Genomic DNA, 19,296 nt, shown 5'->3' with positions numbered 1-19,296 from the left:
ATGTAAAGGATCACACTATTATTTTTAGAGTGGTAGGTTTCTTTTTTTTTAATTTTTTTTAACATTTATTTATTATTGAGAGACAGAGAGAGAGAGAGCATGAGCATGGGAGGGACAGAGAGAGAGGGAGACACAGAATCCAAAGCAGGCTCCAGGCTGTGAGCTGTCAGCACAGAGCCTGACGTGGGGCTTGAACTTGGGACTGGTGAGATCATGACCTGAGCTGAAGTCGGATGCTCAACTGACTGAGCCACCCAGGTGCCCCAAGAGTGGTAGATTTCTATGATTAGGTTTGTGTTTTGCACATGTACTTAAATGTTTGAAGGAGAAAGGGTAAATGAACAGAGCACAGTGGATGTTTGGTTACACAGCTCTCTGACCACACTTTACAAGAGATGCTGGACAGTCCCCCTGGGTTTCTGTGTTACTGTATCCTAGCATTTCACAGGAGCTATTGACTTAGGAATAAGCCAGTTGGGTTTAAGAAGGTGGGATTTAGACCATGGACAGGAAAATGATTTTAAAATATAGTCGCAACTGAATAAATTCACAAAAATACAAGTAATAATAAAGGATGATTTGGGCCTCCTATTTAATAAAACACATGACTGAGAGGTACTAACAGTGGGAGCATGTGTTTGCCCAATGCTGTTCATTTAAACGCTACCTCAATTTTCATTAAGATTGAACTCTTGTACTCAAGTATTATGAAATAAATTTGCATGATGTTTTCTGTATCTTCAAGCTTTCTGCCTTACACTTCCAGGATTGAAGTGTGTATGTCTTTTGTGTGACTCTTCAAACTTTACCTGCCAAACTGAAGGAGCATGCTGGGCCTCGGTTATGCTAACCAATGGGAAAGAACAGGTGATCAAGTCCTGTGTCTCTCTCCCAGAGTTGAATGCTCAAGTCTTCTGTCATAGTTCCAACAATGTTACCAAAACTGAATGCTGCTTCACAGATTTTTGCAACAACATAACACTGCACCTTCCAAAAGGTAAGGCATTTATCTTTGTTCATCCCAAATGTAATTTTACTATTGGGAAATTAGAAGCCTGCTAGAAATCAAACTGTTGGATGTTTCTTTAAATAAGAAAATCTGTTTTACAGTTCCCTCCTTATTTGACTGGTAATATTCTCTAGAGCACAGCTGAAGTGGATTTTTTTTTAATTGCACAAGACTATCAAAACACTGACAACAGCATAACAATTGTGACGTTTGTCCATGTGAGTTGTATTTTCAGAAGTGATTAATGGACCTAAAGTAAAATGTCCATTTGTATGGATTCTTGTAAAGGAAAGAAATTAAAATGTATACCAAGAAAAAAAAAGAGAAAAGAGAGCAAAACTAAAAATAGTAGATTGCTGACTTCTATGGAGACAAAATCTTTTCATGGGCACCTTCTGCGTACCTTCTTTGCCTGCCTGCCTGCACTCGAGAGCAAGCACTCATGAGCAAGAAGATGGAGGTAGAATGGAATGTGACTCTTCATTATTGTGCACATATATTCCTGCCTTTTCCCCAATTTCGTGGTGTCCTCTCCTAATTTACAAGACACAGAAAATCTGAATCTCGTCTTTTATCAGCAACGTGGAATCTGCCACTTTGGGGGATATTTTTTTTTTTTTTTAATTTTTTTTTTCAACGTTTATTTATTTTTGGGACAGAGAGAGACAGAGCATGAACGGGGGAGGGGCAGAGAGAGAGGGAGACACAGAATCAGAAACAGGCTCCAGGCTCTGAGCCATCAGCCCAGAGCCTGACGCGGGGCTCGAACTCACGGACCACGAGATCGTGACCTGGCTGAAGTCGGACGCTTAACCGACTGCGCCACCCAGGCGCCCCTCACTTTGGGGGATATTAAGGGGCAAGTCACTAAAACCACAAGCCAGTTTATGACATGAAAATGTTCTGTCGTGGGTTTTCTTTCATATTTATCAATTTGGTAATAATTCAGTGCTTACTGATGTGTTTATATCTACACGCAGGTATATAGTCTTCCTTACAAAGCAACATGTTAAGGTACTGTTATGCAGCCTCAGGTGTTCCTGTATCACTATATCAATATTCTACTGTAGTATTTTTAACCCGTTTTTTTTGTATAAATTCACTGTCCCCCTTTTTTACTGAAGGACATTTATTTGATGCGGAAACTTGGCATCACTACCACAAATGAGAAACCAGTTTACTTAGTGTAAGCAAAAGATAACTATGCACATAAACAAAAAATAGCTACTGTATTTCAGTTAGGTATTTTGTATGTCTTTTTGTTTAAAAGAGAGAAGAATGTGATGTTATAGACATACTGGCCCCAAATGAGGCTTTTTGATAATACAGAAACACTGAGAGAACTAGAGAGAAAATATCATGTGATTCAATGTTATTTAAATTGCGTTTGCTGACCACTCCAAGTCGGTTCAAGAACCCTTAGAATCATTTCTGAGGGACATGTGCCACCACTGGTATTTGTCCCACTCTTTGGGAAACACTGTTCTAGAGCTTTATCCTATATACTGCAGAAGAAGCCATGCTTGGCATATTTCATCCCCAAGGCTACTTGCAGTCTTGATTTTTTAGACCACATTTATTCTCTCTGTCTCAGGTTCCATAGACATCCTTGATTTGGTGGTGATCTGGCATCTATGCTGGGTACTTTTCTTCCCTTAGACTTTCTCCCATGGTTATCTGTGGGCCCAAGACACGCTGAAGTGAAGTGAAGGCTCGAGCCTCTACCTTATGCTGTCTTCCCATGACCAAGATCCAAAAGATTAAGGAGGGGGAGGTAGGTCTCCGCATTAGCCTGTGGCCATGGCATCTTTGATGTGTCTTCCCAATATTGAATTACCCACAAGACCAGGTTCTGCCAGTCAAATGGGCACAAGACAGTATTTTGACAGCAACAAACGGTCTTCGAGGATAACCTGGCTCATGTGCAGTTGGGCAAATTAAAGATACTTAGTGCAGCTAGAATGTAGGTCCTCTCCAGCCCAACTATAAACTCTGCTAACTACCGAGAAGCTTATGTTCCACCCTGAAGTCCAGGTAGGAACCAATCTGTTTCAAAAATCAATGTTATTGAGGTACAGTTGGGATATAATGAAATGCACACAATTTGATTGTATGGTTTGATGAGCTTTGACACACACATACCCCATGTAACCACTATCACATTTCCATCACCTCAAAATGTTCTCAGTCAATCCTCATTTTGACTAGGGCTAGACGACTGATCTCTTTTCTGTCAGTGTAGACTAGATTTGTTTTTTCCCAGAGTTTCGCAAAAAAAGGAGTCCTTATGGAAGATATTGTTTTGCATTTGGCTTCTTTCACTCAGAATGTTTTTGAGATGTATTCATGTTGTTGGATGTATTAGTAGCTTGTTCCTTTTTTACTGTGGGGTGATATCCCATTCTATGGATCTCCTATGGCTGTTTTACCTGTTCGCCTACTGATGAGTGTTCAGGTGGTTTCCATGTGGGGATTGTTGATAAAGGTGCTGTGAACGTTAATGTACAAGTTTTTGGATATGTTTTTTTTTCTTGTGAGAAAATATCTAAGAGCAGAATTATAGGATCATATGATGAGTATCTGTTCATTTTACAAATATTATCTCCCAAGTAGTTTTGAAATTGTACAGTTTTACATCCCTAGCAGAAATGTATGATGATAGTTCCATTTGGTCCATTCTTTTACAATCACGTGTTACAATCAGTTTTGTTTTTTTTTTAATTTTAGCTATTCAAGTGATTGTGTAGTAGTATTTCATTGAGGTTTTAATTTGCATTTCCCTGATGGGTAATGGTGTTCAATTATTTTTATGTGCATATTGGACAGTTGCATATCTGCCTTTATAAATGTCGAATCTTTCTCACATTAAAAACATTGGGTTACCTTCCTATGGTTGAAAGTATAGCTTCATTATATATATGGAAACCAGTCCTTTATCAGATATGTGTATTCTGACTATTTTCTCCCATTCTGTGGATTGCCATTTTGTTTTCTTGAATGTGTCTTTTGCAGAGTAGATTACAAACTGATGGATTACATATTTTTATTTTTATGTTTCATATGTTTCACGTCCTAATTGAAGAAGTCTTTATGCAAAGTTCATAAATATTTTCTTTTACGTTTCTTCCAGAAACATAATTTCTTCCAGAAATTTTAACACCTCAGAATCATTTAGGCCTGCATCAGTTTAAACTTAATTTTTCTTACTCTGTGAGATTTAGGTGAAATTTATTTTTTTATATAGAGATGAAGTTTTTCCAGCATCATTTGTTGAAAAATCTATCCTTTCAATTACTTTGGCACTTTGAACATAAAATGACCATATATATGTGGGTATATTTCGGGCCTCTTTATTCTGTTCGAGGGTTATGGATGTCTCTATTTATATCGCTATTAAACTTCCTTTATTAGTGTAGCTTTGTAGTAAGTATTAAAATCAAGTCGTGTGACCACTCCAAATTTGTTCTTTTTTAAAATTGATTTGGATCTTCTGAATCCTTTGCATTTGCATTTCCATTTTAGAATTGATTTGACAGTTCTTACAAAAGCACATGCTGAGATTTTTATTAGATTGAGTTGAATATATAGATTATTTGAAGAAAACAGTCATGTTAACAATATTAAATCCTTTGATCCATGAACATAGCATGTTTCCTCATTTATTGAGTTTTTCTTCAGTTACTCTTAGCAGTGTCTTGTGCTTGTCAAGAAACAGGTCTCATGTGTATTTTCTTGAATTTATCCCTAAGTAGCACATGTTTTTGGATGCTATTTTTAATATCTCTGTTAATTGTCAGTATATGAAAATGAAATTAATTTTGTATATTGACCTTATTTCCGACAAGCTTGCCAAAGCACATTATTTTAGTGCTAGTAGCTCTTTAAAAAATTATTTGACATTTTCTACATACGCAATCATCTTATCTGTGAATACAGACAATTTTGCATCTTCCATTCTGATCTGTTTGCATTTTATTTATTTTTCTTGCTTTTTTGCACTGGCTAGGACCGCTAATACGTTGACGAATAGGAGTGCTAAGAGTGAAGATCCTTGCCTTTTTCTTGGTCCTAGGAGTGAATGTTCTTTTACCATTAGGTATGAGTAATGAGTATTGAGTATTACTCATTACCACTCTCTCTTTTACCATTAAGTATGATTTTAACTGTAGGTTTTTGAGATTCCTGTTATGAACTGATGAAATTTGCTTTAATTCGTAGTTTGGGGGAGGTCTTTTTAATCCTAAATGAATATTAATTTTTTTCAAGTATTTTCTTGAATTTCTTGAGATTATAGCAAGACTTTTCTTCTTTAGTCTATTGATGTGATGGACTACATTCATTGATTTCCAAATTTAACTTATAACAGGGAATATACGTGTTGTCTTGCCAGTAATTAATATGTCTACAAAAAATGCTCTGTGACATTTACTCAATTCAAATTTCTTAAACTAAGAACTTTTTTCTTTTAGCGACATTGTATGGTAAATTGACATTAAATTGAATAGGATTGTATACGCAGGCATCTTGGGTCGGGTCGTTCTGTCTGTGAGGCAGCACCAAACGGTTATTAGCTGTATTTGGAGCAGCAGCTGTTTGGAAAGGGACTTCCAGGCTGAGCACTGAACACAGGCCGTGCCAACAACGCCACTGTTCTCATGTCATCAGTGAGCGTGATTGATATCCCCTGCTCTGGCTAGTAGGGATTTGTCCATTTCAAATATGGTTACGTATACATGAAATGTATAAAAGCACTCTGAAAAATAAGCAGTGTGACATTTCTACGGTGTTAGTGCTCTACATCACATTAACGGGCAAAATGGGGAAGGAAACGTATGGAGGTGACCAGAAGAGATACAGAAAAATCTGGACTTCCCTTTTTGGTTCCTCTGAAAGTCAAGCGGATCCTTGGCTCTTTGGTTCTTTCACCCAGCACTCCAGACTATGGGGCCGTTTCTGGGTAGTGACTTGATGTAGGTGTAGTAACCAAGGTTTGTGATATTTCAGTTGATGCTCTTCTGTGCTTAAGTCCTGTAACAATTGGCCTCTTGCTTTGTTTCTTTGTGATAAAATTCCTGCCTTGAACACAGACCTGGACTTTTTCTCTCTCCCTTCCTCCCTCTGCTTGTGCGATTGTAACTCAGCAATTGGAGAACTATAGGCGCTCGCTCTTTCCCTCCTAAAAATCCTTTTGAAGTGTTTGGCTCTAATTCCTAAAACCTTAGACTAGTGGCCTTTTTTTTAAAGTTTATTTATTTTATTTTTATTTATTTTTTTAATGTTTATTTATTTTTGAGACAGAGAGAGACAAGGCATGTGTGGTGGAGGGACAGGGAGAGAGGGAGACACAGAATCCGAAGCAGGCTCCAGGCTCTGAGCAAGCAGTCAGCACAGAGCCAGACACGGGGCTGGAACCCACATACTGTGAGATCATGACCTGAGCTGAAGTTGGACGCTTAACTGACTGAGCCATCCAGGTGCCCCAAGTTTATTTATTTTATTTTTGAGAGAGAGAGAGAGAGAGAGAGAGAGAGAATTCAGGCGAGAGGGGGAGGGGCAGGGAGAGAGGGAGAGAGAATCCCAATCAGGCTCTGCACTGACAGGGCAGAGCCCAATGTAGGGCTAGAACTCGGGAACCTTGAGGTCATGACTTGAGCCGAGATCAAGAGTCAGATGCTTAACGGATTGAGCCACCCAGGCACCCAGACTAGTGGCTTTTATATATGTTTCCACTGAGACACACAGAAAGAAATACATTTTATACAATTTCCCCCAACCTGCATGCAAACTCTACTGAAACAAGACTTTTACAAAACATTCTTACCCTTTCTGTGAGGTACCCTATGCATTTTCCTCAAGTAAAAACGCTGGTCAGACCCTACTAATAGGTTGTTCACAGTTCAAAAAACACCACTTTAGTTGGTATTTGAAAATGTGGTAATTTAAAATGGAGCAGGGACACTTATTATTTTAATTTACTAGTACAAAAATCTATTAAGAATCTAGTTACTGTTTTAATCTCAAATGTTTTCCTTCTGGGGCGCCTTGGTGGCTCAGTTGGTTAAGTGTCTGACTTTGGCTCAGGTCATGATCTCGCGGTCCGTGAGTTTGAGCCCTGCGTCGGGCTCTGTGCTGACAGCTCAGAGCCTGGAGCCTGTTTCGGATTCTGTGTCTCCCTCTCTCTCTGCCCCTCCCCTGCTCACACTCTTGTCTCTCAAGAATAAATAAACACTTGGGGCGCCTGGGTGGCTCAGTCAGTTAAGCGGCCGACTTCGGCTCAGGTCATGATCTCACAGTCTGTGAGTTCGAGCCCCGCGTCGGGCTCTGTGCTGACAGCTCAGAGCCTGGAGCCTGTTTTCAGATTCTGTGTCTCCCTCTCTTTCTGACCCTCCCCCGTTCATGCTCTATCTCTCTCTGTCTCAAAAATAAATAAACGTTAAAAATTTAAAAATTTTTTTTTTCTAAATGGCCTTTAAAAATCTTTTACCCATTCATTTTTTATACTAAGTTGTATTAGATTTAAGTAGAATTAATTTAGATCATTGCAAGCAAGATTGACTTAGATCACATTAAATTCAATCATTTGCCCTTAAAAAACATACTTTCTCCTGTGACACTGCACATGGGTTTAATTTTTAGGAGTTAATCATACTTTTTTTTTATAGAAACAGTTTTATAGTTTGATGGAGATATAATATTAGAAAACTTTCTTCCCTTCCCTGAAGCTTATTGAAGCTGGTATCTTTGATGTCACTGGAGTGACCTTCCAAGTTCTAGTATTATCACAAATATTTAGAGGCTTTTTTTTCCCTATGTAAAACTTGAAAGGCAACATCCATTTCCAAAAACAGCCATTTATTTGACTAGTACTTTGAGTACGTTTCTACTAACAGCAAATATGTCATTATTTTTACAAAACAAGTGTAGTACTGAATATTTAAAAATTAAATATAGATTGTGCAAATCAGTTAAACAAGAGAAACATATACTTTATGTAATGTACCCTGTCTAATGTATTCTTCTTGTTTATTTTTAGACCAGATAAGAATAGCTACCTTCAGTTCCAAAAATATCCTCTTTCCTTTCTGGATGCTACTTTTCTTGTTCTGACTCCAGACTCCAGCTCTGACTTTAACTTAGTACTCCCAGGCTTCAGGAAACTTCTTGCGTCATAACTCCTGCAGATTGCCCACTCTCAGCTTCCTCTGAATTTAGGAGCGAAGCCACTGAGTGGGAAAAATTTACCTTTGAAAGTAAATGATACGGGGTAACTGGCTCAGTTGGTTAAGCATCCCACTCTTGATTTTGGCTCAGGTCATGATCTCACCATTCAACACCAGCCCTATGTTGGGCTCTGTGATGACAGCTCTGAGCCTGCTTGGAATTCTCTTTCTCTACCTCTCCTGCCCCTCCCCCATGCATGTACATGTGTTCTCTCTCTCAAAAAATAAACATCTTTAAAAAAGTAAAGAGTAAATTCTTAACTCTTCAAGAATATTTCTATTTCAAAAATAAAAGACTTGTTGACACAAATTGGTGTGCCCTTGGTGGTGGGGGCGGCGCTGGGGGATCCAGGTAAGGCACACAAACAATAATAGATGAAAAAGTTCCATTCACATTGGATATGTATGTACAATGGGTGTATGTACGATGGCTTTGATCTGGGAGCCTTCTAATAAGTTCTCCTCACTTTTCACAATTCCTTCCCCGAGTCTGTGTGAGCTGGGCCTTCTGTATCTCTTCTCTATGCCTCTTGAAATCTTTCCCCTGTTATTTCCTAATGTTTGCATCTGATAATTTTAATATCTACAGTTTCTGCGAGTTTGAATGTGCTAGGATTTTATTTTGCTGACTCATATTTTGATGGCTACTTTCCTCATGTGTTTTGTGATTTTTGAATGTGAGCTCAGGTTTTGGGGAACCTTATGTGGAGGAAATTTTTGGAGCCTGTATTTAAAATATGTTCCTCCAGGATGAGCACTTGGTGTTGTATGGAAACCAATTTGACAATAAATTATATATATATATATATATATATATATAAAATATATTCCTCCAGAGAAGATTTACATTGGCTTCCACTAGGTATCTGGGGGTGTTACCAACCAAAACCCATTCAGTGTTTTGATTAGGTTTATTTTGGGCAACATGTAATATGAATTAAGGCTCCAAGCCTGCCTATGGTACACACTTGGGGTAAGAAACACTTGAAGATATATTTTTTCTTTTTTGCTATACCAAAGTCAAGGTTGAGACACACACATAGAGGACACCCTGTCTTTGTCTGCAGAACACTGTTTTATTTTCAATTTAATGCCATTCATAGTTGCCTGATTTATATGAGGGTCTCTGATCTGGCCCTTCCCTGTCTCAGGAACCAAGTTTTATCTCCTGATCTTGTGCTACAATCTGGTAAACTAAGCATGTAACCACCAGGAGCTGGCAGATGCTTCCAGGGTAAATAGCAGCCCAAGTGCTCAAGCGCCTCTTTGGATTTTCACTTTATTTGTGGCTCTGAGCAATTCATTTCTTTTCTCACCAGCTTAATCACGTAATAGAAAAAAAGTTTTTCATTTATATTTTATTCAGCATTTTTGTGTGCTGTACCAAGAAGGGCTTCTGTGGACATCTAAAGTGTAACTTGGCAGAAATGGAAATTCCAGGATAGTTTATTTTTGAAATGATGCTGGCATAATTATCTATCCATCTGGAAGAAAACAGGGCTGTACCACAGTGTCATACCATATACAAAAATAAATTACAGCTTGATTAAATATCTAATTGTGAAATATAAAACAATTTAAATGTCAGAGGAAAATTTAGAAAAAAAGATTTTTATGACTTTATAGTATGGAAGCTGTTTTTAAATAAGACAGGAAATCCAACTGTTATAAAAGGAAAAGAGATATAACTGCATGCAAACTAAAATAAAAATGAGTAATGAAAGATAACATAAATAAAACTGAAGATAAGTTAAATATGGGATAGAAATATTTGCCACATGTGTGACTGGGAAAAGGTAGGAACTATGGGAAGTTAAAGAGCTCATGTGCGTGTGCATGCGTGTGTGCGTGTGCATGGCAAGAGTGGAAAGAGAGAAGGAGAGAGAGCACTAAAGGGAAAAATGGGTAAGAGACACAAACAGATTTTACAGAAGAGAATATTCTAAATGGTCAAGTATCAAAAAGATGTTCAACATCACTAATAGCTGGAGAGATGCCAATTAAAACAACCATTTTTTCCCGCCCACTAGATTTGCATAAGTTGTAAGAGTGATGTATCAGTCAAGCTGTTTTCAACTAAAAGTATCAGAAACTTAGATAATAATGTCTTAATAAGGGAGTTCACTAACTCAACATGGTAGGAAATCTGGAAGTAGATTGATTCTATGATTCATTAACAAAGAGACTCAACAATGTCACCAGCCTATTTCCAGATTTATTCTTATGGGAATTGGTAAACAACCTTATTGTTTAAAACATTATTATATAACTTTCTGATACTTTTTTCCTCATGTGTGTATGCTTTTTCTAATAAGGAAAATTTTATCAGGTTTCGTTAAGCCTTTGTTAAAATTTTTGTTAAAAGGTTTTGTTATCAGGGATGTCAAGCTTGAAGGATAGCAAAGGTCAAGAAACGTGATTTGCTCAAACTGAATCATCTAATAGAAGCCACCATGTTGAGCAGAGATATCGAAGGTCTCTTTCCTTACTGCAAGTTTAAACCAGATATAAACCCATCTCCTTCTAACCCCAGGGAGGAGGTTTGGGCTTTTAACTAAGCAGAGCAGGAAAAATAAAAGACAAATAAAAAACCTGTTCTGGTGAAGCTGTGATCATAGCCTGGACATCACATGGATTTTAGGCCCAAGTTCCCATTGCATGAGTGGTACAGGGACTCTTCAGAGGAAGAACTTTCTTTAAGCTAGTCCCAGACCATTGGTGCACCAAAGTGTCTAGAAAAAAGTACCAACTCTCTAGAGGAAGGGACTTTAATGTTAGGTCTCAACCAGACAAAACAGACCCTTTTGCAAGGACATGAGCAGTACCTTGTGAAGAATAAGCATCCCAAGCATACAGGTATGCAAGGCAGCATGCATGAGCCAGCATAAGAGAACACACAGCAGAAAGATCACAAAGGTTTCATATATTGGAATTCTCAGAAAATAAATATAGATCAAATATTCTTCTAAGTTTAAAAAAAAAACATAAGGCAAATTTGGAAATATTTTTAGAGGATAGAGGATTATAAAAAAGTGACCTACTAGATTTGAACAAGAACAAAATAAAACTTTTTAAAATTAAAAATATAATAAAAATTGAAAACTTAATGGATAGGTTTAACAACAATTAGATAGAATATAAAGAGCTATGGAGAGAATTAGGGATCTGAAATACTGGTCAGAAGAAGTTATTTTGTATGCAGTTATACAGAGAATACATGATGGAAAATATGGACAAGAGGATGACAAAGAGAGGAACACATAAGAAGATTTAACATGTGGCTTTCTATCGTGGTCCATAGGAGAGGAGATAAAGGTTTGGGCAAAAGCAGTCTGCAGAAGTAACAGCTCAGAATTTCCAGAATTGATGAACACCAATCTACAAATCTAAGAAATCCAGTGACTATCAAGAGGAGGAATAAAAAGATACCTAAACCTGGACATAGCTTAGTAAAACTACAGAACACCAAAGACAAAGTGAAATCCTACAAGTTGACAGACAAAAAGGTAAATGAAATTCAAAGGAGTTCAGAAGAACTGGCATTGTCTTTTCAGGCAAAAAGTAAAAAGAGAAAAGTGGAATTTTATCTTCAATATTCTAAAAGAAAAGAATTGGTAACCCAGAATACTACCTAGAAAAACTATCTTTAAAGAATGAGGTTTAGCAAAAGACATTTTCAAAGTAACACAAATAGGTGAGTTTAACATTATCAAACTCTTTGATAAAGGAAACTCTAAGGGTGTACTTCAGGCATAAAGAAACTATACCAAAGTTCTGATATGCAGGGAGGAATGAAAGGCAAAGAAAGTGATAAATATGTCACTGATTCTAAACAACATTAATCTACAACAGCAATGGTGTCTTTTGAGGTTTAAAAAAAATAAGATAAAATGGTCATTCAACATAGAATACTATTTTTTATATACTATGTATGTCAAGAAGGTTAAATGGAATAAAATTTTCCAAGGGCCTTGTTTTTGTCTAGGAGAAAGGTAAATATATTGTTAATCTTTATGCTTTGAAATGTCCCTGTTGTAATTGCTAAATTATTTCTGAAAGAGTAGAATGTGACTATGTACCTTCTAATCTACAATGGGAAACAGAACAATAAAAATTATCCAAAAGTAGTAAAAAAAAAAAAAAAAGCGAGAGAAAGAAGCACACAACAGATGTGACAATAAGAAAGTATCCAAATGTTAGTAATAATTAAATATAATTAATTTAATGTAAATAGACTAAACAAAGGATACTAAGTTGGAGAAAACAGATCCAATTAAATGTCGTTTTAAAAATGTCTTGATAAATGAAAATTTACAGAAATGTGAAATTGTTTTGATAGAAAACATATACCATACATATATTAAACAAACAAAAATATTGGTTTATTTATATTAATGCCAGACAAAATTAACTTTAATGCAAAAAAAATTACTAGAGTTAAGAAGTAACTTTATAGTGACTAAAGTTTCAACTTACCAGGGATTCTTAATGAATTTAAATTTCTATGTACTTAACAATGGGACTCAAAAATAAAGAAAATACTTAGAGATCTATAAGGAGAAATAGAGATGTCCACAATCTCAGAGGGAGGTTTTAATATGCCACAGTCTTGGTAAGTGATAAAACAATTAGGTAAAATAATTAGTGAGACTATATAGAGTTGAAACAAGATGGTTTACGAACAACCTAATTTTTAGAAAATTATAATATGCCAAACCTGAATAGTCTTATGACAGTAAAGAATTTGAATCAGAAGTTTTTAAAAAGTAGTAAAAAATATTCCCAGAAAGAAAATTTCAAAGTTCTACTAGAAAAGAGGCTCTACTAGGAAATTTTGATACACTTCCAGGAACAGAGAACTCTCACACAAACTCTTCTAAAATGTAGACAAAGAGGAGACATTCCTTCACTCATTTTATTCATAACCTTGATATCAAACCCAACAAAGCCAGTATAAGAAAGGAAAATTTCAAGCCATTCTGATTCATGAACATGTATACAGATATGCCAATATTAGCCTGGAGCCATGTAAGAAAAGGGATCTGGGAACCATAGTACAAGGGCAAGGAAATCATTATTTTGCAAATCAGGGTAAGGGTTACCCTTGGGGAAGGAAAAAGGTTGTGATCATGTGGGGGTATCTCAGAGTGGAAGAAAAGGCGGGGAGATGAGGAGGGACGTGATGTGTGGGAGTTTATAATTCTTTTTATACTCAACCTAGATAATGTATGGACTTTTCTGTTTATTCATTATATTTCACAACAAACATCAAGTTTCCAAGTAATGTTTGCATATAGGCAAGTTAATGGGAGGTTGCACATTCTACTAACGTCTGAGTTGATTTTGGAGTATTGAGCAGCTGAAGACATGATGTAGCTCTTTCTTTAGTAACTCTTGTACAGTACTGTCTGACTTGGTTTTTGTTTTGCACATATGTTCTCTTTCTAACCAAAAAATCCAATAGATCAATGGTTACTGTGTCTATAGATAAGTGTTTCAAAGACATCTAGATTCCCCCAATACCCATTTAGAAGCAGGACCTAGACTTCCAGCAGATTATATAGCTGTCCTCCTAACAGACAATATTTTCCACTGCTCTTACAGAGAAGTGTGGCCATATGATTAGGTTCTGGCAAATGAGATGAGTGGCAGTGTTTAGAAGAACTTCTGAGAAGACCTGTTGAAACAGAACTGGCACGTTATTATGCCACCATCCATCACACTGCCTGGATGTAAAGGTTAGAGTTTTAGTGGCTGCCTTGGACCATGAGGGTGATGGCTGCACCACAGGGGTGGCAACAAGGGAACTGACAGGGGCCTGACTGAAAACTTCATGGTGTCACCCTACTAACATTGGACATCTTCAACATCTTCAAGTTTCTTTTACATGAAAAAGAAAAGGAAACTTGTCTGGTTTCCTCTGTTATTTGTAATGAAACCCAATTCTAATGAATATAGAAACAACAAAACAAGTCATCCAGAGTTCTACCTGCATATGGGTTGTATCCAGTCAACAGACAGGTTTTGATTGACCTACAGTTTCTGGAAAAGGAAAGAAACATATTTCTTAACATTGTTAAAAATTAAGAATCTTAATATAAAAGTTCTAGATATCTGGCTTGTCTTTGAAAAATCAGTTATGGCTTTCTTGAGGTTTTCCTCATTTATCAGTTGGTTAAAACTGAGAAGCAAGTCATTCTTCCTTAGTGGACATGGGCTTTCCCTGTTTTTTCATTCATTCATTCATTCATTCACGCATTCAATATGTAGTGAGCTTATACCCACTGGCCTAAAGTTTACATTATCAATAGTTTAATATATTTCTACTTTAGCATAGTTGAGTTATTCGACAATTTTGTATCTTACTTTTCTCCCTTATTAAAATGTATGCATTTCAGTTTGTAACAAATGATTTCTTCTGACCCTAGGTGACATCAGAGTCATGCTCAGAGAAATATCTCTGATGTCACACAGCATCAAGAACACTCTAAAATTTTCCATGAAAATTCATCTAGGATAAGTTTAGGAAACCTGGGCAAGAGAAACTGGTTATTTACTGGGTTAATTTTGATAGGAATTGCTATTTAGTTCTTGCTTACACTAATTACCACCTTTCATATGGAAATAGACTATTCATCAAAAACATTCAAGTTCCAGGTATCTTTGTTCCCATTCTGCTACTAAAACTCACAGTGCTTGAAAGGCTAAATGTAGTAATAATTTCCTTTCAGATTTCACATACTATTTTAATAATACTATTATATTTTTTGCTTTACAAATAATTGGCTTCAATAAAGAAAAGACACACACAACATTAAAATATTGGGTGCTTTATTAACCCCCATACAATTTTCATCTTCCTGTTCTGTTCTCAGTTGTGTAAAGAGAAAAGGAAAATTGATTATTTATATCAGTCAGAGCAGGTAAACAATGCTTATTGATTAGGTACATGTCTAAATTGGACTTTCATGTAAACCAAACTAAAGGGTTACATCTGAAGGAAGATAAACTGCCAAAACATAGAATTAGATTTATCAAAAATTAATAATTTCAAAGGATGCTATAATTATAAAAATTGCAGGCTCAGATATTATTATTCTTTGGGGATTTTAAAGTCTTGTTATTTACAGTCCTTTTAAAAATTCATTGTTGTTTTCCAATTTTATCATGGCTTTCTATTTTAAACGAATCCATTGCCGTAGTAGTCAGTGTAAGGTGACATCTCCATGCTGAGAAATACTCATGGGACCCCTTGTGGAATTGTTCTGCCATCACATGAACAAATCCATTTATAGCTCATTCTCTGAGGATTCGGTGCGCACCTGACAGGTGTGCCAGACAGGGTATTTTTCCCCTCCATAAACTGAAAGGTGCTCTGATTTTTATATTTCGGAAAGTGCTATGAAATATAAGCATACAAAGAAGTGCTCTTAAAGTTTAACATAGGAAGCATTTCCTATCTCGGGAAACAAGTACACTGATTTCGATTATGAAATTTTGTTCATAGGGATGTAATGGGAAATTGGAAGTAAAATTTATAACCAGTTCTAAATTGAGGATTTCACACTATGTAAGCCCCTACTCTCTTAGTAATGCTAAGTAAATACTATTACCTGTTTACTGAAATACTTTTTGTGTGATTATCATGTACAGGACATTGGGTTCGGTTAAAATAGGATTATCTCACATCAGTCTTTTCCACGTGAACAAACTGCTTTCTGTGAATGTGTTTGCTTTGGGAGAATTTATACTAGCATGAACTCTAGGACAGAGAAGTGTAACTTCTCCCTCATGGTCAGTATTTTCAAATACCTTCTCTGAACAAGGCTTTGCTATGAGCTGGGGAAACTGGTAGGAGATACGGGTGCTACTTTCAAGGATCTTTCATTTTTCCCGTGTAAAGGGTTGGCTTAAGAAAAAAAACAACCTGAAATATTCCTTGAGTAGTTACCAACTAATTTCTTTACAAATATGTATCATTTGAGAATATGTGTTTTGATGACATATGAATAAACTAATTTTTAGGTGCATGTGGGGAAATTAAGAAAAACTGTGGAGCTGATTTAAATTCTCCTTTCTACATTTTATTAATCTCATCTCTGCCTAAGTTAAAGTTCTAAGTTCCCTGTGCCAAAGATTATATTCTTCAATCTCACATTCCTCAATCCTTAAAATATAAAAACATTATTTTTCTTAAATTGAGACAAAAGTGGACAAAAGAAGATTTGAAGATACCCAGTGTCCCTCACATACTCCCAGAAGCCCAGGAACATAAGAACTGTCAGGAAATATTTTTATGTGTGGTGCAACCTGCATGCTATAAAATCATGAAATCATTCCAGAAGACCGACAAGACGGTGTATGCAGGTAGCCATTTTTAGACTGAGCACTAAACAGTGGAGGGCCCATCAATAGCCCATCTGATTGTTAAAAGGCAGAAATGATTTCCAGGCTATTTCTCATTGTTCAGTTGGATTTCTAGATTACAAAATCTGCCCTCGTTCAGTACTTGAGGTTCATGTTGATCAGAAACAACCTGTTTGACATGATTATTCTTGCTCTGTGGAGAAGGATGACCATTTGCTGTTCCCTATAGTGGAGTATGTTGGAGAGATCCAACTGAATAAACTTCTGCCTGAATTATTCCTGGTGACATTTGTAAGGGTCACTGTAAAGAATAGTAGGCTAGGACAAGCTCTAGGTAGTGGAGGGCTTCCTGCAATTAGTGAGTACAGAATTAACACAGGAGTGTTAGACAAATACACCCAGTATTTTTGACTTAGCAACTGAGACCCATTCTATTTCACATGTGTAGACTTTCCACATGTAAGTGCAGTTCCATGCTGTTTTATATTAGACTGATTTATCATGAATAGAATTCTTCATGATGATCTTTTCTTACCTCCCATTTCCCTTGCTCCTATATAGTTTTCTTCATATTTTTTTATTTTCAAAATTGCTTTAGAATTGTTCCCCAGATGGATCATGTATTCCTTAGTAGCGTTTAAATTCCATCAGGATGTGGACTGTGCCCCACTTTCTGGGATCTTTTCTCAAGAGTCATTCTCAGTGCAAAGTTATACAAAGCAATCCCTTTGGATCCAGTCTTTTAGGAGAGCAGCAAGAAACTAATTCAAAATGCATTTTCATTACCGTCAAGCAAATGTTTGAAATGATGGTATCCACATTTAATGATGTTTTGAAATGGCAGGTTAAAGGAGGTTCATCATGAAGATTTGGGAGATTTTTCGATGCTTAGCATGTCACTCTGTTTTTTGAAAAAGAAATGATTCCTGTTGGGCTAGTTAAAAAGGTAGCTTTGAAAATCTTAGAGGCAGTGTGTTCTCTCTTGGTTTAGCTGCAGACATTACTTCCACATTTTGCCCCAGAAGCCTGTGAACTACACTAAACTAAACAAAGCCTTTTCACTGATGCCACAGGCCTGTGTCATAGAGGGTTTATGGGGTAGGTGGATGGACCACATCATTCAGTTGACCGTGGTGGCATTTCTTCCATGTGCCAGGACAGAAATGGACCCATCAGAAAGCATCTCAAGGAACATTGTCTTTTTGGGTTGGCTTACTACCTGAGAACAGGCTACAAGCAGGAGGAAGAAATGCTTCCCCTTTTGTGGGGAGGCAGTTGAAGACTTGATATTTATACATTCATGGATACAACCTTGCAGGGTGGTATCTTTTCAGTTGGGGAAAAACCCTTAATAAAAGGAATAGGAGTGGTTTTAATATTAGTCTGGGGTTTCTTCAGGGGTTTTTTGGATCTTCTTTAAATTCTGTATGCTACTTGCCACAGCAGCTTCTGGGAAGGGAGCACTAACCTTGTAAATTTCACAAAAAATTCACTTTGGTTCGATGGAGACCTCTGTTTTCTTTGTCTGATTTTGTTTTTCAATAGATGTCCAGCCAGTGCATATCTCTTCAGTCACTCTACTCTCAAAGAGTTTCTATTCTTCACTCCACTATAATGTTTTAGTTTCTAGTCACTTGAAGGTCATTCAAATACAGTAAAAAAAAAAAAGTCTTTACATAGAACGTAGACATTCTACAAGATTTCCGTGCCAGTGGTCAGTATGGGCCATTTGAAGCAATTGATCACGTCCATAACTCAGTTCTAAGCCATCTCCTGCTAATAGCATATACTAAGGAGATATAAATTAATTAATTCAAAGGTCATAGAAGTCTCATAAACATCAGTAAGTTTTAAACTTATAATAAGGACAGAGAAGAGGTCAGCAAGGAAGGAAACATGGGGATCATGAGGATCGTGCCCATATTATCTTTTTCTTTTCATTTTGAGTATTGCATCTATCCGTCCATCTTTCTTTTCGGTTGTTGTTCTTTTGTCTTATCTTATTGTTGTACATTCATCTGCCTTTCACATGACTCTCTCCAGATGTCCAGAATCTTCCACCTCATCTGGATCAATGTTCTCTTCTCCCTGCCTTGCTAATACTTCCTTTCCCTCTGTTGTCTTGGTTCAATGTATTGTAGAGCTTATATAGGGGAGATATTTGTGAGCTAGGCTCTCACCCATCTGGGTTAGTGCTTTTCCCCATTCCCATTCTATTCTACTTAATTTTCTAAGGAGTGAAATAACATGAATGAACAATGAAGCTCTGCCCAAACCATGGAGGTGCTTATAACATGGAGAATGCATTTCAGTTGGCACAATCTCAAATGGGAAATTATTGAATAATAAGCGTTCTCCTATGATCAAGAATATAAAACCTGCTAGAAAAAACTAATATGCTCATCAAAGGTAACTTATTAAAATGTATTCTTAACTGTGCTACTATTTCCTTTTGCCATGACTCATTGGGTATAGACTACAGTTCTTCTTCATTTATCTCCTGTAGAGATTATAATCAACATTTGGTTTAGAAGATAGTTTTACAAATGTTTGCTTTAAAAATTGCTCAGTGTTTAAGGAGCTCTTTCTGGATGTTGTTGCTAGCCTTTTCTAGCTGAGTAATCTTTTTTTATTACTAACTCGTATCAGTAAATTTGTTCACAAAAGTAGAAACATTGCCCATCTGTAATAAACATCTCT

At 36.6% G+C, this 19,296-nt stretch overlaps 1 protein-coding gene across 1 annotated transcript in view; it reads left to right on the top strand.

Moving 5' to 3' along the window:
* Positions 1-768: 768 nt before the first annotated feature.
* Positions 769-19,296, top strand: part of ACVR1C (activin A receptor type 1C) — a 41,902-nt gene continuing 23,374 nt past the window's right edge. Inside the window, exon 1 of the mRNA XM_032594154.1 lies at positions 769-997. Coding sequence (XP_032450045.1) covers positions 844-997 — 154 coding nt within the window. The 5' untranslated portion in view covers positions 769-843. The remainder of the gene's footprint in view (positions 998-19,296) is intronic.

The sequence above is a fragment of the Lynx canadensis genome, chromosome C1 (genome assembly GCF_007474595.2).
Source record: "Lynx canadensis isolate LIC74 chromosome C1, mLynCan4.pri.v2, whole genome shotgun sequence".
Taxonomy (NCBI): Eukaryota; Metazoa; Chordata; class Mammalia; order Carnivora; family Felidae; genus Lynx; species Lynx canadensis.
This window is presented reverse-complemented; position numbering and strand designations above follow the sequence as displayed.